The 19,124-nt window shown below is 43.2% G+C and overlaps 1 protein-coding gene across 1 annotated transcript in view; it reads left to right on the forward strand.

The window, feature by feature from the left end:
• Window positions 1–19,124, forward strand: part of RYR2 (ryanodine receptor 2) — a 1,771,220-nt gene that overhangs the window by 1,327,804 nt on the left and 424,292 nt on the right. Inside the window, 2 exon segments of the mRNA XM_029593907.1 lie at window positions 2,731–2,843; window positions 6,721–6,817. Of these exon segments, the coding sequence (XP_029449767.1) occupies window positions 2,731–2,843; window positions 6,721–6,817 (210 nt within the window).

Here is a 19,124-nt window from a genome sequence, read left to right on the forward strand (position 1 = left end):
ATCTTGTCTAAATTCCAAGTGTTTATCCAACAGGTAATCAAAACATATAACTTACTGGTTGCAGTCTTGAGGGGGCAGGAAGAGGAGAGATTGATCACAGGTTCAAAGCACTGACTCTAGAGTTTAAATAGCTTTTGTAGGAATTGTAGTGGAGATTTAAGTACACCTATTGTGTGCTTTTATTGCATGTATATCTAGTGTCTATCTGGTAAAAAGGAAATGTGCTCCTAAGGAGTAGGAGAGCTAAGAGGCCGCTTGCTTCTTTCTTTTTTCTCTCAGAAGCCCCACCTGCTAACTGAAGTGCCCAGAATCCGTGGGAGCTGGAAACATGTGACCATAAAGGGCCAACCGCAGCAAGACTACAGGATTATAGGGGCTTGTAATCCTTCTGTGACATCACACTAGCTTATAAGCAGGAACAGAATAACTTTATGTGTATACAACAAACAACAAATCTGCACCCAGTTAATGGGAGCAGAACAAGATTATCCACCTAACTTGAACCTGCAGAGTCTCATGTCCTAGAAATAGTGCTTTCACAAGGCCTACACTAGGTCCAGGCTCAAAGCTTTGTTTGGATGTGGCAGTTCTTCACAGACTGGATCATACCTATGGTCAGAATCTGTGATCCTATGTCCGAAGATGTTGCAGGTCTGGTCCAAGTGAATCACCTGTGAAATAATGCCTTTCTATCTTTTAGCCACAGCAATTTCTTCTGCCAGGATCTTGAAATCCCCTTCTCTCTCCCTTCTGTTTAAAAATGTGTGTGACCAATCCCTTATTCAGTATATGTGGTATGCTGCCCAACTCCCCCATCTCCTACTCAGCTACAGCAAATCTTGGCCAAAAAGTTCTCACATCCTGATTTCCTGACAGTTTTTAGTTCTTCAGTGCAGGCTGCAGGTTTGTGAGTAAAATTCCTTTGAAAATTGTTCTTGGTGTGAGAGAAAGATGAACATAGCGCATTATATCTAAAATGTAAAGCTGAAATAAGAAATGTTTTTTGTTTAATTATAATTAAAAAAATCACATAATGTTTATTGTATTTTTAAACAATAAATTATCAAAATGAGATGGTTTAGAAAAAAGAAACCATTGTAATAACCCTTCCAAAAATAATGTAAAAATAGGAAGACCAGTATTCAGCGGCTATCTGACTGAGCAAGTTAGCCAGATAAACTTATTTGGCTAATTTGGCCAAGCTATTCAGCAGCATGGTCGCGCTACTAAATATACTTAGCTATCTTACAGTTAGCCAGATAAGTTTATCTAGCTAACTATAGGACAGCCAAATAACTGCCCTATTTAACTAAGTCAAATAAGGCTGAAAATCGGTACTTATCCAGCTGAGTTACGTCAGATAAGTAACTCCTTCCCGGAATGCCCTGCCCCATCTCTCACTTATCCAGCTAACTGTTTAGTTGGTTAAACAACTGGCTAAGTGGTCAGCATGGCTGAATTTTCAGACAGTGCTACTTAGCCAGCTAAGCTGGAACAAAAACAGGCAAAAGCAAAATTGCTTAACAAATATTTCTGTATAGTGTTTACTGTGGAAGGGCCTGTAGCAGGCCCACATAAAACAAACACAAAAAAATATTAGAACTGAGGTAAACCTCAATTGATTTTCAGAACAGTGTGTTCATGAGAAACTAACTAAATTTAAAGTAGTTAAGGCGATGGGGCCAGATGGGATACATCCAAGGGTACTAAGGGAACTTAGAGATGTTCTGGCAGCATCACTGGCTGACCTTTTCAATGCTTCTTTAGAATCTGGAGTAGCTCTGGAGAACTGGAAAAGACAGGATGTGGTTCCTATTCATAAAAGTAGAAGTAAGGAGGAGGCTAGGAAGTACAGGCCAGTTAGTTTGACTTCTGTGATGAGCAAACTTTGCCCTTACCATGTGACGGGGGCTATCGCTGCCATTGGCCGGCCCCTGTCACATGGTAGGAGCAATGGATGGCCTGTGCCATTTTTAAAGATGGTGCTGGCTGTCCATCGCACCTACCATGTGACAGGGGCTGGCCAATGGCACCGATAGCACCCGTCACATGGTAAGGGCAAAGGGCCATCGGCGCCATTTTGATTAAAGGCAGCCAACGGCTCGAGAGCGGGAGATCGCTCCTGGGACCCTTCCTGGACCACCAGGTACTTTAGAAAAGTTTTGGGGGGGATCGGGAGGGTGGGGGATTCTAAATAATGAGATTTAAAGGGTCAGGGTGGGTTTGGGGGTTGTTTTTGTGTGCACTTTCTTCCCCACCCCCTCCCCCACCGACAGTGGCACCCCTGACTTGCCTACCCCCTTACAATGGCCCTATTTGGTGGCCAAGATTTGACAGTGCAGATTTAGGCCAATTTTCATCTAAATATGTAGGCACCTAAGTTAAGCTGAAAATTCTGCTAAATTTAGGAAGCCAAAATGTATCCTCTGAGTGAAATGCTGAGTGTTTTTTTTTCTAAGTGACCCTTCTATGTAACATTCTGAGTAGCCTTCAGCTTTCTTTAGAACAAAGTTAATTGTGAAAAAAATTAAGGGTGGATATACAAAGAGAAAAATGCTGTCTCAAAAATATTTAAGGGTAGTTGAAAATCTAGTAACAAAAAAACAGATTATTGAAATATGAACATACTATAAAAATGTAGATGCATGCAAGGGATAATACCGTACATTATATGCATCCAGATAAGAAAGGGTTGCAGTGTTGATGGTTTCTGTTTGATTTGTATGCTAGGTGGAGCACCCTCAAAGGTCCAAAAAGGCAGTGTGGCACAAGCTGCTATCCAAACAAAGGAAAAGAGCAGTAGTAGCCTGCTTCAGAATGGCTCCATTGTACAATCTACCAAGGTAGGGATTTTGAAATGTACACAGGATGAAGATGGACTAGAATGCCAAGTTCCATATTACGACATACGGCCAGGCGTGGCTAACATTTAATGACCAATGTTAAACCCCGGAGGCATTGCAGGAAGAAAGAAGTGTATTTACAGGAAACAATTTATCGAACATTAAGGGAACCATTTTCACTAAAGCCACCTAGCTAGCGGCAAAATATGTGGGAGGTTTCCTATGAAAAATGTGCTAACAGGTGGGTTTCATAATTTTCCCTGCTCTATCTGTGGATGGGATTAGGTGAAGGAAAATACCCAGGCATTTTTTGTATATGCTCACAGGTACTTTTCTGCCCTGACCAAGTTACGCCATCAGGAATGACTCCAGTTGGGTGGCTACATTTAGCTGCTCTGTGAAGGGTAACTTTCAAACTCTTTCATAAAGCGGCTAACTCCTTAATTAACCGGGTAGGACCCTTTGAAAATTGTCCTCTTCACTAACAGTAAGATGGTCCAGACTGAGCAGTGCAGCGAGCGGGTAGTTACCTGGAAAACTCAGCAGGACTTGCCTGGCTAAGTCTGCTGGCTGGCTATCTCTGCCTAAAGTCACCCTGCAGAGTTAAACTTTAGAACAGTGGTTTTCCCGATCAGACTTATCTGGCTGGATTTATCTGGATAGCACTGAATATTCAGTGATTCTTGGATGAATTTAGGCCATGCCCCCTCCCTCCCACTTTATCAAGATACATTTTATCTGTATAAAAAGATTACTTGGGTAAAATTCCATAGGCTGTCAGAGAAGGACATTTAAATCTCAAAGTTCGTCCAGGTAACTTAAAACTCTTTTCAATATTGACCTCAGACGTCTGAAAAATTCTAATTAATAGATATATTCCCAACTCCCATAAAAATTCAGTCTCCCTGTGTATATAGTATTCTAGATCGTAGACAAATTGGCTTAATTTGTTACACATCTGTAAAAACACTTGTCTAGTTCAGTGGCCTCAGATAAGTACTTGCACTGGAGGATGCATACATTCTCAGATTAGTGCCATATGCTATCCATGAGCTGATACAGTAAGCGACCTCCTGAACTGGGCTTGCCTTTTATGGTTGTCATCATTTGGCACTGTTGGCTAATATGCAAGTCTATCCTGTCTTTCAGGCTTAGTGTAATTTTGTGATGGCCCAGGCTCCCCATGACCAGTTTAGCATACACAGTTTCCATTATTAATGTCTAGAGGAAATAGTTTTATGGAAGGCAACAGCTACTCAGTTTTGGGATCTGAGAGGACCTTCCCTTCCATAGATCTGCTTCTCTAGATTTGATCAGTGTCAGGGTGCATGGTTTACCCTATTCTCTTTGAATGGAACCTAGCTTATTAGAACTGTGGAGAAGGAAGGGGCCCTCCTCTAGCTCCACCACCAGGCCCCGCGGGATCCCTTCACTTTGGCTGACTTGAGAGCTCTGTCAGTTCCACAGCTAGCCCCAAAGATTCTGTTTGTCCCCTGTGCTTGGGTTCTTGATGGCCTCTCCTGTGCCCTCTGGTGGCTCCATCTTTATAATGCACCATTCTCCTGAGTCTGCAGCATTCAGCTCCTGCCCTGTTTCTGTTGTCTCTTCAGATCATGCTGCAATGTATCTTCCACTAACTGCAGGAAATACTGCCATCTCTGTAACTCCTGACCCCAGCTCACATCAGAGCTCCCCACTGCACCTGGCACCAAGCCAAACTGCCTCTCCTGTAACTGATGCTGCTCCTTCAACCTTGCGGCTGGAGTGCAGCATGTTTATAACTCCTTCCCTACCAGATCATGTCACCGCTCTACAGACCTATAGTAAATCATGCCAAGCACCTGATTGATGCCATTTTTGTACAGATTGGTGCTATCCAACTAAATATGTTAGCTCGCCCTCACCTTACCTCCAGCCCAGCCCCTTTTTGTCCAGGTAGCTTTGTCTGCATGAAAATTTTGTATGGACAAAGAGGGGATATATCAAAAGGGCCAGATTAATGTGGCTAAAAGATGATTCTATCCTGCATAAATCTTTTGAATATGGAACCCGGGTGCCGACTGGCAGAAGGTGTGATGCAATGCAGAACAATGACATTACTAAGATGGAGGCGGAGCTAGCAGGAGGTAAGAAACTCTCCTGCTGGTTGGTCCAAGGGTGACTGGGGGCAGTACATATATGTAGCCTTTGTGGGGGATCAGAAGAAGGGTAGGGAACTTAGACAGACTCTTCAGTTTGGAATGAAGTGAATGGGTGGGAGATTGGTTGACCAATTTGGGGAGAGGCAGGTAATGGACGCTTAGGGGGATCAGAAAAAGAGGAAAATCAGATGCCCTCTTCACTTTGGGAGAGGAAATCAGAAGGAGAGGGATGGATTCCCTTGGTCTAACTGGCCTTTTCACTTTGGGCCAGATTTTAAAACTTAGGCGAGCGCATAGATTTTTGTGCATGCAAGGGGGTGCACACTTGTGTACCTTACGCGCGCTGAGCCCTAGGGGAGGCCCGATGGCTTTCCCCATTCCCTCCAAGGCTGCTCCGAAATCGGAGCGGCCTCGGAGGGAACTTTTTTTCGGCTCCCTCCCACCTTCCCCTCCCTTCCCCTACCTAACCCACCCCCCAGCCCTAACTAAATCCCCCCCCCCCCCTACCTTTGTTGCAGACGTTATGCCTGCCAGCAGCCATCCCCCAGCACAGGCCGCTCTGCCGGAGCACTCGACCCCACCCCGGCCACGCCCCGGACCCACCCCTGAACTGCCGCCATGCCCCTGGACCTGCCCCCGGACCGCCCATTTTCAAAAGGCCCGGGACATACGTGCATCCCGGGGCTTGCGCGCATTGCCGAGCCTATGCAAAATAGGCTCGGCATGCGCAGGGGTAGGTTTTCGGGGGTTACACGCGTATCTTACTCGCGTAACCTTTGAAAATCTACCCCTTTGTGCACTGCTCATTGAATGTGTTCCTTTGAGCATGCATACATTTTGCATTTGTTTGCTTTGCATATATGGTATTAAATCATATTTTAAGACTCATGGGGCCCAATATTCAGCACTGGTCAGGTAAGTAACTTAGGCCTGGATTTTCTATCTGAGCACAGCTTTGTGAATCCCGCAGTAACTGGGGGTGAGGGGATGAAGTGGGGGGGTGGGCCTGCAAAAGCCGGCAGCGATCACACCACTGTGGTGTGATCGCTGCCGGCTTTCGAACCCAATAGCACCATGGTGAAAAGTGGTGCTATTGGGCGCGCTACTGGCGGCGATAACGGGTCTTACCTTATTGCCGCCAGCGACATTACCGCCGCATCTGCCCCAATGCCGCCCTGAATCCTCCGCTTCCGGTCCCAACTCTGCCCCTATCAAACTATCGCACGCGAAAAGTCCCTTTTCGCGTGCGATACCGATAGAAAATGACCCCCTTAGCCAGATATGACAAGGCTATCCTGCTGAATATCCACGGTCAAGGCACTACTTAGCCAGATAAGTTAAATCTGGCTATGTTAGATCAACTCTCTGGCTAACTTAGATCAGCTCTATGGCTCATCTAACTTATCCGATTAACTTAACTGGCTAAGTTAACTGGATAAGTAGTGCCGCTCAGATCCGCCCACTGCCCATCCCCAAATTGGCTAGCTAAAAGATAGCTGGACTGAAAGATAGCCAGATAAGTCCTACTTATCTGTTTATAAAGCATTGAATGTGCTTTCAATATCGGGCATATTGTTTTAATACAGTTTAGTTAGTACAGAGCTGCATATTGAGGTAAAATTAAACCACATGTTACAGTACTCATAATAAATAGTTACACTGGATAAAGCCTAATATTTGTTGGGTAACTTCAGACTTAGTTTTGCTTTTAAATCTTGCTTGACTTATTTTTACAGGCATCGTGCAGTCAACTTGTTCCTGCAAGGTTATGACAAATCTTGGATTGAAACAGAAGAGCACTACTTTGAAGACAAACTCATAGAAGACTTAGCCGTAGGTTTTGTTGTGTGTTGAGGGGACTTGGGTCAAGTTATTATCCCTGTTTCTGAGTATCTAAGCTATGAAAATGAGCCATGATTCTCTGTTTGTGGTTAGCTCTCTAGTCATTTTCATCTGCAAAAATAACTACTTAATAGGTTCAGAATCTTGTTTTAAGTAAATATTTATCTGAAATGATGTACCAGCTTAAAATAAGAGACTACAATATTAGCTTTAAAATATGCATTTCTCAAAATTAATGTAGCATCATAATTGGAGACAAAAAAACAGCTGAGATCTATATTCAGTAAGCTGGTGAGTGGCAAAGTTATCCGGATAACTGTAGTCATACCGCTGAATATGCTTGGTTAACCTTATCCAGGCAAGTTTACCCAGATAACTTATACTTAACTGGCTACATGCTGAATACAGCTGGTTAAGTAAAAAAAAATAAAATAAAACTAGTATGCAGAACAAGTGACTATCTACCCCCACCCACCTCCACCACCACCAACGTTCTCCTACATTAGAAAAAGGTGTTAGCCAAATTTCCAGCTTCCACCCCCTAAACCCCCAAAAGTGCCCCCCCTCCCCCCCCCCCCCTGTAGATTGAATACTAAGTGTCGTAGAGTTGACATCTCCCGGCATATTAGTATTAATTTATTCACTTCAAGTGAAAGATTAGTCCATCCACTAACAACTGTCAGAGTCGGGACCAATCAGAACTGAGTAACTTTAACTGACTAAAGTTAGAAAAATTACTTTATTTTTCTATTTAGCCAGGTAAAATCTGGCTCCCAGTGCATTCAGATTATGCTGACTGTAATGCTGCTTGCATAAGCTACCTGTCTTGCTGCCAGAGTATTGCTTTGACAGCAACACTGTTAGCTTACGCAGCCAACGTTGTTATCAGAGCAAGCCTGCACGCACTGGGAGATGGATACTAGCTCTGAGCTTACAGTTGGCTTAAGATGTTTGGGGAGGTTGCGGGTGGAGTAGGGAAGGCCAGGAAGGTCTTAACAGTAGTATGGGGGAGAGAGACGATGGCATTTTGCTGCATTCCTTCCCTGACTTACTGTTTGGACGTTGGGGGGAAGGGGGAATGAAACTTTTGGGGTCTAAAGCCCTGCAACATTTTATACATATGTTCGGGGGGATCAGAGATCACCCAGCAGGATCAGCATAGTTTTCACTGGGAGGGAGATCAGGCCATGAGGCCCACTCAGGCAGTCTCTGCTTAACCCATGCTATTTTTTGAATATCGCGGATTAAGTTAGAGTTCTCCAGGAACACATTCCTGGATAACTTTAAACCTCCAGGGGCTCACTTCTAAACAGAGCTGAATAAATTATTTGGCTGACTCCAAGTATTGGAGTTCGCCGAATAAGTTGTTCGGCTATATCAGCTTTGCCCTATAATGCCCCCGAAACACCCCGACTTTATCCAGCTAAATTTTAGCCAAATAAATGCCGGAGATATTCAGAAGTCGACATTTAACTGGATAACTCACAGGTTATCCAGCTAAATGCCTTTGAAAACTGGCCTTAATGATAACTGACCAAAATCATGTCTTCATAAAAGCTGAAGAATTCAGTAATGTAATAGAACTTAGTGTACATACCATCCTCCAAAGACAAGCATGATACGAGAGACCTCACGCATGGGGTGACATCAGCTGGAGTCCAGGTTGGATCTTTGCTCAAGCTCTACACTTTAAAATTGCTCCACTGACTAAGTGTGGGAGTTCCTGGGTCAGTAGTGAGCACACGAGGCCCCTCTCAGTTCCATTTTTTTCCACGGAGTCATTGGTTGGTTCTTGGCTGCATAAAGAGAATCACAATTTTTTCTCTTTCTTTCAGTGTGACTTTTTGTTAAAAGCATCCTGTTTCCATTGCAGGTGCCTCTCTCTTGTTGCCTCTTGACTTTTTTGTATAATGAGAGATGTGAATCTTTATGCAAAATTATGCAAATTTGCCACAGAATTGCTGCAGAATTGTAATTATCTCCCATAGAATTTGCTAAGTTTTACAGCAGAATCTTGAAAAATCTGCCATAGGAAACCAAGGGCTGTAGCTATAACCATATTACTCCCGCTTTCTAGTCTTTACACTGGCTTTCTGTTGTGTATCAAATTAAGTTTAAACTGCTTCTTTTGGTCTTTAAGTTGCTGCATGAGTTGACTCAGGTTTATTTGCAATCCTGAGTTTTATTGTCCAAATAGACAATTATGTTCTTCTGCTCAGTTATTATTAGAGGAACCAGCTAAATTGAAAATCCTTCTCTTGCAGTGGTTCAAAACTTTGGAATTTTTTACCACTGGAACTAAATGTAATTCAGTTTAGGAAACTATGCAGGCCATGGTTGTTTATCCTAGCCTTTGCATGATAGTTTTTATGTTTGTTTTTTTTAATTGGGATGTTATTCTGTTTGTGATTAGTTTTCTTTCATAGTCTGATTTTTTTATTTTATTGTATTCAATTTAATGCTATTCTGGTGTTATCATGTTCTGCTTGTTTTTTTATTTTAATTACAAAATATATGTATTATGTTTTGTGACACGTATACATCACTCAGAGTCTTAGGATGAACTTCAGATAGCTGGGTTCTCAGCATATTCTGGAATGGATAAAAATTCCATCTGTTGGAAAGTCTGTCAGATTGCCCATTGAAAGGCTCCTAGTCAGTTAGCATCAGAAACTGATTTAAAGGCACTCTCCTCCCTCTTTGAAGCCCAAGGCAGTTGAGCTCATTCCACACTGGGAAAGAAGGCAGGGATGTTATCCTAATCATTTTCTGATTCCAAAGAAGGCAGAAGGATGCTGTACCTTCCAAGACTTAAAGATCTTGAACAAGTTTCTGTTGCACTCGGGGGTGGACCCTTGTCCTGGGGCAGGGATGGAATGGCTCCTGAAAGGGAACAAGAGGTAACTGCCCCCAGGGGGCGGAGCACTGGAGGAGACAGAGGCTAGGAAGAGCTTCACCACTGGAAGGCCAAGGTCCCCCCGGGAGGAACCTGTAGGGACCCGGGCCACTTGGACTTGGCTGGCCCTCGCAGGGTCTCCTGGGAGAATGGAAGTCCAGTATGCCCACAGACACAGAAGGAGCGCGGTCGGATTTGAGCTGGATTAGGGAGAACCAGAACAGAGTTGGTGATGACAAGGTGAGGAACAGAGCCAAAATCTGGAGACAAGGTCAATGTCCATAAGTCAGTCCGAGGAGTGGTCAATGAAGCAAGGGTCAGATACCGGAGGTCAGACGAAGTCAGAGGCAAGCAGGGGTCTTGAGGCAGGCGGCAGTCAGGTGAGCAGGTCTGGAGCAGGCCGAGATCTTGAGGCAGGCGGCAGACAGACAGGCAAGTCAGGAACTAGCTGAGGTCGTTTCTAATAAAGGTTAAAGTTCAAGATGGTTTCCCTGAGTACTTTATTTCCTTTCCTAGAAAAAAGAAGACTGGTTATGTTCCCTAGATTTAAAGGATGCCTGCACCTATATAGGGATATTTCCAAGTCATAGAAATATTTCAGATTTGTTATAAGAAAACACCACCTTCAAGATTATATGGTGGTTTGACCTAGTGTCAGCATCAGGCGTACTCACCAAAAGCTTAGTGGTAATGGCTTTGCAAAATTGCAAATTGGAAGTGCATCTGTTTCCTTATTAGGACAATTGGTTGATCAAGAGCACATTTCAAGGAGATGCCACATAATCAATTATCAAAACCATCAGGATGTTGGTGTTAGTTTGTTATCAACTACCCAAAATCCCAGTTCAGCCCATGATTTCAGTTGCAGTTCATAAGAGCTCTGCAAAAGCCTTCCTTCCATAAGAGAGAATAACCAATTTGGTGTCTATAATGGAAGGAATAAAAGAGTCAGCAGACATTATCATGGGACATGTTGAGGATATTGGGTCTTATGACATCAACAGCACATGTCACATCCTTGGCTTACTGCTAAGTGAAACAATCCCAATGGACCCTAGGATCTCAGTAGATGTAGGCCTCAAAAGATTTTCAAGACAGCGTCCAAATCACTCATCAGCTCAGGGACTCATCTTAGTGGGTAGAAATGGGAAATTTGTCGGGTGACTGTCTTTCTAAATTCCAACTTCTTAAATTATTATAAAAATGGATGCATCCAACCTGAGCTGGGGAATACAAATAGATGGGCTTTATACCCAGGGCCTTGGTCTGCTCAGAAGAAGCATTACCACATAAATCTCCTAGAGCTACAAGCAATCGGGAACATTCTAGCTTTCATAGATTGGCTGGCCAACAAAATTATTCTAATTCAGACAGATAACTGTTGCAACCGTCCCTTTCCGACGGTTTTACTCCACCTACCTCTCTTTGTTTGCTCCTCATGCTGCGGATGGACGCTTGGCTGCCACAGCGTCTGCTTGCTGTCCTCTCCGGTGTTCCCAGACCGGCTTGGGCACTACTTCCCGCCATGCTCCGTTTGTACCATAGAGCACGCGTGCCGTGCAGCCGTTCTTCTTATTTCCTACTTGTCGTGAATCTCTGGGGCGTCCCCCCGTGATGACATCATGATGCCCGGATATTTAAAGTCTACAATGTTTGCTAGCCTTTGAGTTAGCAAGGGGGGTAATTCTACAGGAATCTTATGGATGGGATTCGCTCTCCTTACCCAGCTACTCTGCCTCTCCAATCTCTATTGGACTCTCTAACGCTAATGGGGTACCCACTCCTCGGGGGCCTCACTTGCTTTCCAGGTCGCTATCAGGAAACCGGTACTGGCTCCTCGAGGGCCCATGTTCCCTGACTCGCTGCCTACTCCTACCTTCTCTTCTGCCTGGAAAGATTCACTAATCTTCAACATCAGTGAGTACTACCATCTTCACCTCAGAGCTGTTCCCTGGAACCAGGCACTCGCTCCTCGAGGGCCTGCCTCCGTTCCAGCCCCAGTGCTATCTCCGTGGAACCACTGCATGAGTACATCATCTGCAAGCCTCCCAGCTCTCAGGGTTCAGATACTTGCTCCTCGAGGGTCTGCTCTCCCTACCCTGGGGATCTCCATACTGGGGTCTTGTATATTCTTCACTGTACTCATTCTCTCAGTTCTTTCCACTACAGCACTGCTACCGGAGGAGTCGCTGTTCCAGCGCCTGAGGGATACCAGCCCTGCCGGGCTATTCCAGCTGCTCACTACTGCCACCTCTGGTGGCTTCCTTACACAGTCTAATAAAAGATCAAACTCTGTGTTTGTGTGTCCTGAGCTAAGCCTAACCTGTGGCCCCTCACGGGACTTCCCCCCGTGGGTGTGGTCAGCTGCCACAGTGTCCAAGGGTCCACCCAAACCTCACAGTTTACAACAATAACCAAGTGACCATGTTTTATGTATTCAAGCAGGGAGGAACAGGATCCTAGCTTCTGTTTCTGGAATCTGTAAAATATGGTTTTGGGCTATTCTACAGGAAAAGGCTCCTGGGGTGATCCGGGAAACTATAGACCAGTGAGCCTGACTTCAGTACCGGGAAAAATAGAAATTATTCTAAAGATCAAAATCATAGAGCATATAGAAAGACATGGTTTAATGGAGCACAGTTAACAAGGATTTACACAAGGGAAGTCTTGCCTCCCAAATCTGCTTCATTTTTTTGAAAGGGTTAATAAACATGTGGGTAAAGGTGAACCGGTAGATGTAGGGTATTTGGATTTTCAGGCTTTTGACAGCCTCATGAGAGGCTTCTAAGAAAACTAAAAAGGGAATGGATAGGAGGCAATGTCCTTTTGTGGATTACAAACTGGCTAAAAGACAGGAAACAGAGAGTAGGATGAAATGGTCAATTTTCTCAGTGGAAAAGTGTAAATAGTGGAGTGTCTTAGAGATCTGTACTTGGATTGGTGCTTTTCAATATATTTATAAATAATCTGGAAAGGAATATGACGAGTGAGGTTATTAAATTTGCAGATGATACAAAATTATTCAGAGTAGTTAAATCACAAGCATATTGTGATACATTGCCGGAGGACGTTGCGAGACTGGAAGATTGGACATCCAAATGGCAGATGAAATTTAATGTGGACAAGTGCAAGGTGTTGCACATAGGGAAAAATAACCCTTGCTTTATTTACACGATGTTAGGTTCTATATTAGGAGCTACCACCTTGAAAAAGATCTAGGCATCACAGTGGATAATATATTTAAATCGTCGGCTGAGTGTGCTGCAGCAGTCAAAATGGCAAACAGAATGTTAGGAATTATTAGGAAGGGAATGGTTAATAAAACGGAAAATGTCAATGCCTCTATATCGCTCTATGGTGAGACCGCACCTTGAATACTGTGTACGATTCTGGTCACCGCATCTCAAAAAAGATATAGTTGCAATGGAGAAGGTACAGAGAAGGGCTACCAAAATAATAAAGGAGATGGAATAGCTCCCCTATGAGGAAAAGCTGAAGAGGTTAGGGCTGTTCAGCTTGGAGAAGAGACCGCTGAAGGGAGATATGATAGAGGTCTTTAAAATCATGAGAGGTATAGAACGGGCAAATATGAATCGGTTATTTACTCTTTCGGATAATAGAAAGACTAGGGGGCACTCCATGCAGTTAGCAAGTAGCACATTTAAGACTAATTAGAGAAAATTATTTTTCACTCAATACACAATTAAGCTCTGGAATTTGTTGCCAGAGGATGTGGTTAGTGCAGTTAATGTAGCTGGGTTTAAAAAAGGCTTGGATAAGTTCTTGGATAAGTCCATTTATTGCTATTAATCAAGCTGCCTTAGGAAATGGCCTCTGCTATTGCTGGCATCAGTAGCATGGGATCTTCTTAGAGTTTGGGTACTTGTCAGGTTCTTGTGGCCTGGTTTGGCCTCTGTTGGAAACAGGATGCTGGGCTTGATGAACACTTGGTCTGACCCAGCATGGCAATTTCTTATGTTCTTAAATTACTCTGAGAGCTGCCTAAGTGGCAGCAAAGACAATATTCTAGTGAACAAACTAAGTTGAGTCCTGGAACCACATGAATGGCCCCTGGACAGGGGATATCAATTCAGATATTCTGAGTGGGGAACACCCATGGTAGATCTGTTTTCAATTTCTCTGAACATGAAAGGTTCCTAATTTCTAGTCCAGGAGACGGTTACTTGGCAAATTAGCCTCAGACACTTTCTCCCTAAATTAGGGTCTTTTGTATGTATTATATGTGAGTCCTCTGGTGGTAAGGACCTTGTTAAAATTCAGAAGAGAACGGGGAACTATGATTCTTATTTGTTTAATGGTTCCAGTGTGGGTTTCCTGTTACAAAAAAAAAAAGCCAACCTGTTACCTCCAGGAGTAGTTTCTGGAATTCAAAGTGGCATTAACAGAATTATTTCACATCATACTTGGACTTCCCCTTTGGGGTTTTTATTGTGAAGTAAAAAAAAATAGGACAAGCCAACAGTCTTAAAGCTGCTCTGCCTGATACCAGCAGAGAGACATTAACATAAATTTCACCTATCCTTGGAAGCATACAGAACCAATTAACAGACAGTGACGTACTAAAGGTCTCCAGCACCCGAGGGCCAATGCATTTGTGTGCTTCTTCAGCACCACCACCACCCACCCTCCCATCCTTCTTGTACTAATGCTTAAGGCACAGAAATTCAGCGACATATTTAGACAGAATAATTTGGGGGAGGGGAGTCAAAATAACATTTCCTCTTATCACACCCACCTCCATAGCACGGCCCCCTGCTTTAAAATTGGCTATAAAAAAATGTCTTAATAAGAAAGTCCAAAGGGTCTGCGTAATTTTAAAAAGCTGGCTAGTTTCACACTTCTAGTAAAGCTACTGTTAAAATTATTTGATAGCCTCATTCAACTAATTCTATATGGCTGAGTGTGCAGTCTGGAATGTATACAAGAAGGAAAAGAATGTCAATATAAATCCTGCACCTTCATTTCTGTAAACCATTGCCCATCCACAGAAATTCCCCCAACACTGGAGCTTGAATGTTTCCTTTACAGCTCATCATACAAAAAAATATTTTCAAATTCTGGTGTCACCTCACAGTAATAGCAGCACAAACACCTTCCACTGCCAGACATGTTGTGAACTAATACGAACCCTGCAAAAAAGATGCTCAAAATGTATACTGCAAACCTATCATAACGTAACAGTAGGGACAGCAAGGGCTCAAACAACAAGAACACTACCTGTGAAAAAGCACAGGTAATTATTACACTGGGTCCCAGAATACTGAGGAAACAAAACAAACCTGACTGCTATAGATCCCTACCACACACTGCAAGCTAGCAGAATCTCTCATCGCACAAAACAGAGACATACCCTCACCAAATACAGAATAAAGGATCACAAATTAGAACCAGTAATAAGCAGACAAAAACTGGAATGGAAACCCCAAGAAGCCAGACTCTGGGTGTAAAAATGGAAATAGAACCACCATTCCTCATAAAATAAATAAAATCAAGAAACAAACAGCATCAATTATAATAGTAAAATCATTCGAATAAAAGGATATTTTACAACTACTAACAAATAGAATAACTTCCATTAATTAAAATCATACATTTTTAAAAAATGTCCCAATCATCAATAAAATATTTCAGAACAGCACACATATCAAATAACACCCAATAATTAAAACTAATAAGGATAAAAAAAATAACCCCTGCTCTCCAAACCTGGGAACTCTTGATTTCCAATCACCCTGAGATTATTGAGGATTAGGGGGGTGCGCAAACTTTATCCTCTCTCACTCACACATTCTCGCATGTCCATTCTCTCTCACACATACACACACATACATGCTCTAATACACACCCAAGCCTCTCTCTTTCACAGACACATTCTCAAGCTCTAAGACCCTCTTTATCCTCCCCTCCCCCCCACACAAACTCTTACTCCCCGAATTCTCTCATACACATGCTCTCACACTGACTGGCTCCCTCACATATGCGCACGCACACACACACAGGCAAACTCCCGGTCATTCTCACACACACACACAACACAAACCTCCAGGTAGGCACCCATTCGTTCTTACACTGCTCCCCCCACCCCCAAGGCATGCCCACATTCATTCTCACACACACACAGATCCCCGAGGCAGGCACAAATTCATTCTCACACACACACACACACACACACACACACACACTCATCCAGGCAGGCACCCATTCTCAAACAGAGAAACCCCAGGAAGGCACTCATTCATTCACATATAGACACACTCTCAGGCAGGCACCTATTCATTTCCCACCTCCCCAGGCAAACTCCCATTCCTACACATATACACACTGAAGGAAGACCCCTCTCTTTCTTTTGCTAGCAACCTCGTAGCCTCTCTCGTTCCTCTGCTGCCACTGTCACTGCTGCTGCATGGCTATTGGAGAGACCCCAATCACTGCTATTGGCATGGATGCCTGTTCTGCTTCCTCCTTTGTTCAGGCCCTGTGGTATTTAAAATTTGCATGGCTTCCAGTTCCTCCATGCTGATCCCGTACATCATGAGATCAGCATAGAGAAAGTGCTACTCTTGCACATTCCCAAAGATGACATATGCCAACCACTAAAAATTCATTTTTTTTTAATCTTTGCTGTCTGATCCAGTTTTCTAATCACAAGCTTTTGTTTCCATGTTCCCTTTCTTGGCCTTTTTCCAATTCTTTTTACAGGGTCTCTTTTTCTCTGTTTCTTCTCTCGCCACCTGTCTTCTTCCCTTTCTCCCTCAAACTCACACTCAGATTCTCATTCTCACATGCTGTCTCTCTCTCACACACATACACACTCAGGCTCTCATTCTCACACGTTGTCTCTCTTTCACATATATACACATATACACAAGCTCTTATTCTTGCATGCTGGCTCTCTCACACACACACACAGAGACTCTCACATGGTATCTCTCTGAACATACAGGCTTTTACTCCCAAACATAGTCGCTCAACTCACTCTCACACACACACAATCTCTCAACTCACTCTCATATACACACACACACACACTCTACAGGGCCTCAGCCTCCCTCTTGCCTCTGGGCCTCCTATTTGTAGGTTGCCATGGGATGAGCTCCACGGTGGCCCTGATCTTCTCAGGCCACTGCTAGGTGGGATCCACAGTGGCCCTGCTTCTGGGCCTCCTCGGGCTGCCGCAAATGCTGCTCCTCTTCTGCACACATCCGATGCTCCTCTTCTTTCCTGCCCACATGGCTCCGGCAATGTTTTTCTTCTGGAGTTGCACAAGCAGGAAGGAGAAGGAGCAGCTGGAGGTTTGGACGTCACTTTTTCTTAGTGCCGTGGTAGGATGAGCTCCACCATGGCCCCTCCATTCTTCCTGCTTGGTGCAGCCATGCATATGTGCAGCTTAGAGGGAACAGTGGCCAGCACACAGCATAGAAGTAGCACACTTCCTTGCTCAGCCGCCAGTTGGATGAGATCCACCTGGCGGCTGCATGGGCATCCCTATGTCAGCCATCAGCGACCTCCTATAGCCCTGCACCCAGGGGCATTGGCTCCCCTACCCCTCCCCCCCCCCCCCCCTCAGTACGCCACTGTCAACAGATTTTAATTTGATTACACATTTCCCTTAATCATATCCTTATGTCTGTTACTATATCCCAGAGTCAATCAGGGTCAGGTCTACAACCCCCAACCCAAACATATACTGATTCATCAATTTGTATTATAATGCCATAGCACACCCCTCTATCTACCATCTTAGGTCTAAGACCACTTATCACTTAAGCCTCCATTTTGGAATGGCAACTCATGATGTTTTCCTGCATTCCAATTCATGACATTTCTTCATTCCCATAAACAGCTAGCCTTGCAGTTTTACTATGAATATGTGCCAGGTGCGAATCTAAATTTAACCCTGATTCCAGAAAGCTAATTGCAACACTAAGTCATAAGACTTAGAGTCATGCAGAAAACAACACACTAAGCTAATGTAAAACTTGTTCCAGTACGTGATTTTTAGCCACTGAGGGTCTTAGATCTCCAGGCCTGCCTGGAGATCTAAGACCCTCAGTGGCTCTCAGTAGTAGGGGCTATTTTCTATACAGATTCCACACTGGTCAGTTAATAAGAGGAGTAAGGCTATCTAGGATAAGAAATAGAGGTTTTTTTTCCTGTATTGCTCTTTATTTATGGAATGCCCTGCCAAATGTGTTGTGCTTGATGCAAAATCTTAGACCTTTTAAATAAGACCTTAAAACATTGCTTCTGCCTTGGTCCATCCTGTGGAGGATTAGACAATAGAGAAAGTACATTGGTGTTATGAATAAATGGATTTGCAGGTTGGTATAAAGATTTGAAGGAAGTTGGTTGGAAAAATGTTATGTTACCAAGTGAATTTGTTTTGAGAGGATAGAATAGAGTGTGCTTTAGTTATATGTTTTATTTTTTGTTTTGATATGGTTATTTTTATTTTTTTTTAATTGGATGTTTTATTTATGTTATTGTACTATGCTCTGAATGCCTTCAGCAATAAGCATATAATAAATGAACTGTATGTTATTATTATAGCCTGTTAGTGGCCAAGACAGATTGGTTACCACTCCTTTGATAATTGTCCACCAAGGAACCAGTCATGTTAAAGAATTATCTGGTCCTCAACACAGAGAACCAGGGAAAAATGCTACATCCCAAAATTGGCCCCCTAGACCTCAGAACTTGGATGCTGAGAGAATAATTTTGGATTCTCTAAACCTGTCAGAGGATATATCTTATATTCTTCTGGCTTCTAGAACAAAGGCTTCGACCAGAAGGTCTTATAGTTTTAAACAAAGGAGGTTTGTGCTATAAACATAAGAACATTCGAACATAAAAAGTGCCATGCTGGGTCAGACCAAGGTCTATCAAATCCAGAATCTTGTCTCCGACAATGGCCAGCTCAGGTCACAAGTTCCTGGTAAATCCCCAGTAGTGGATCTGTTTCTTATATCTTACAGGCTGCAGCACTAAATAACACAATACAATAACATTGAGTTAGATGGGTTTTTATTTTTTTTAGATTTTAATGTATTAATGTTTTAAATTATGAGTATGAATATTAATGTGGAGATGTTAAGAATATTCATGTATTGTAACCCACTTAGCACAAATAGTTTGCTAGAAGTGGGCTATAAATGTTTTTAAATAAATAAATACTTCTACAAGATGATTGACTTACATTTATACCCCAAATCTCAGTTTTACTGTCATTCACCTTATAACCTGAAACTTCACTAAACTTTTAAGGACATCCAGTATAACTTGCAAAGTTTGATAGGCATTTGTTACATATAGGACTTTATCAACAAAAAGTGCAATCCTATTGTCACTACTATTAGCACTCTTAATACCCGAGTAGCCAGA

This window comes from Rhinatrema bivittatum, chromosome 3 (genome assembly GCF_901001135.1).
Source record: "Rhinatrema bivittatum chromosome 3, aRhiBiv1.1, whole genome shotgun sequence".
NCBI lineage: Eukaryota > Metazoa > Chordata > Amphibia > Gymnophiona > Rhinatrematidae > Rhinatrema > Rhinatrema bivittatum.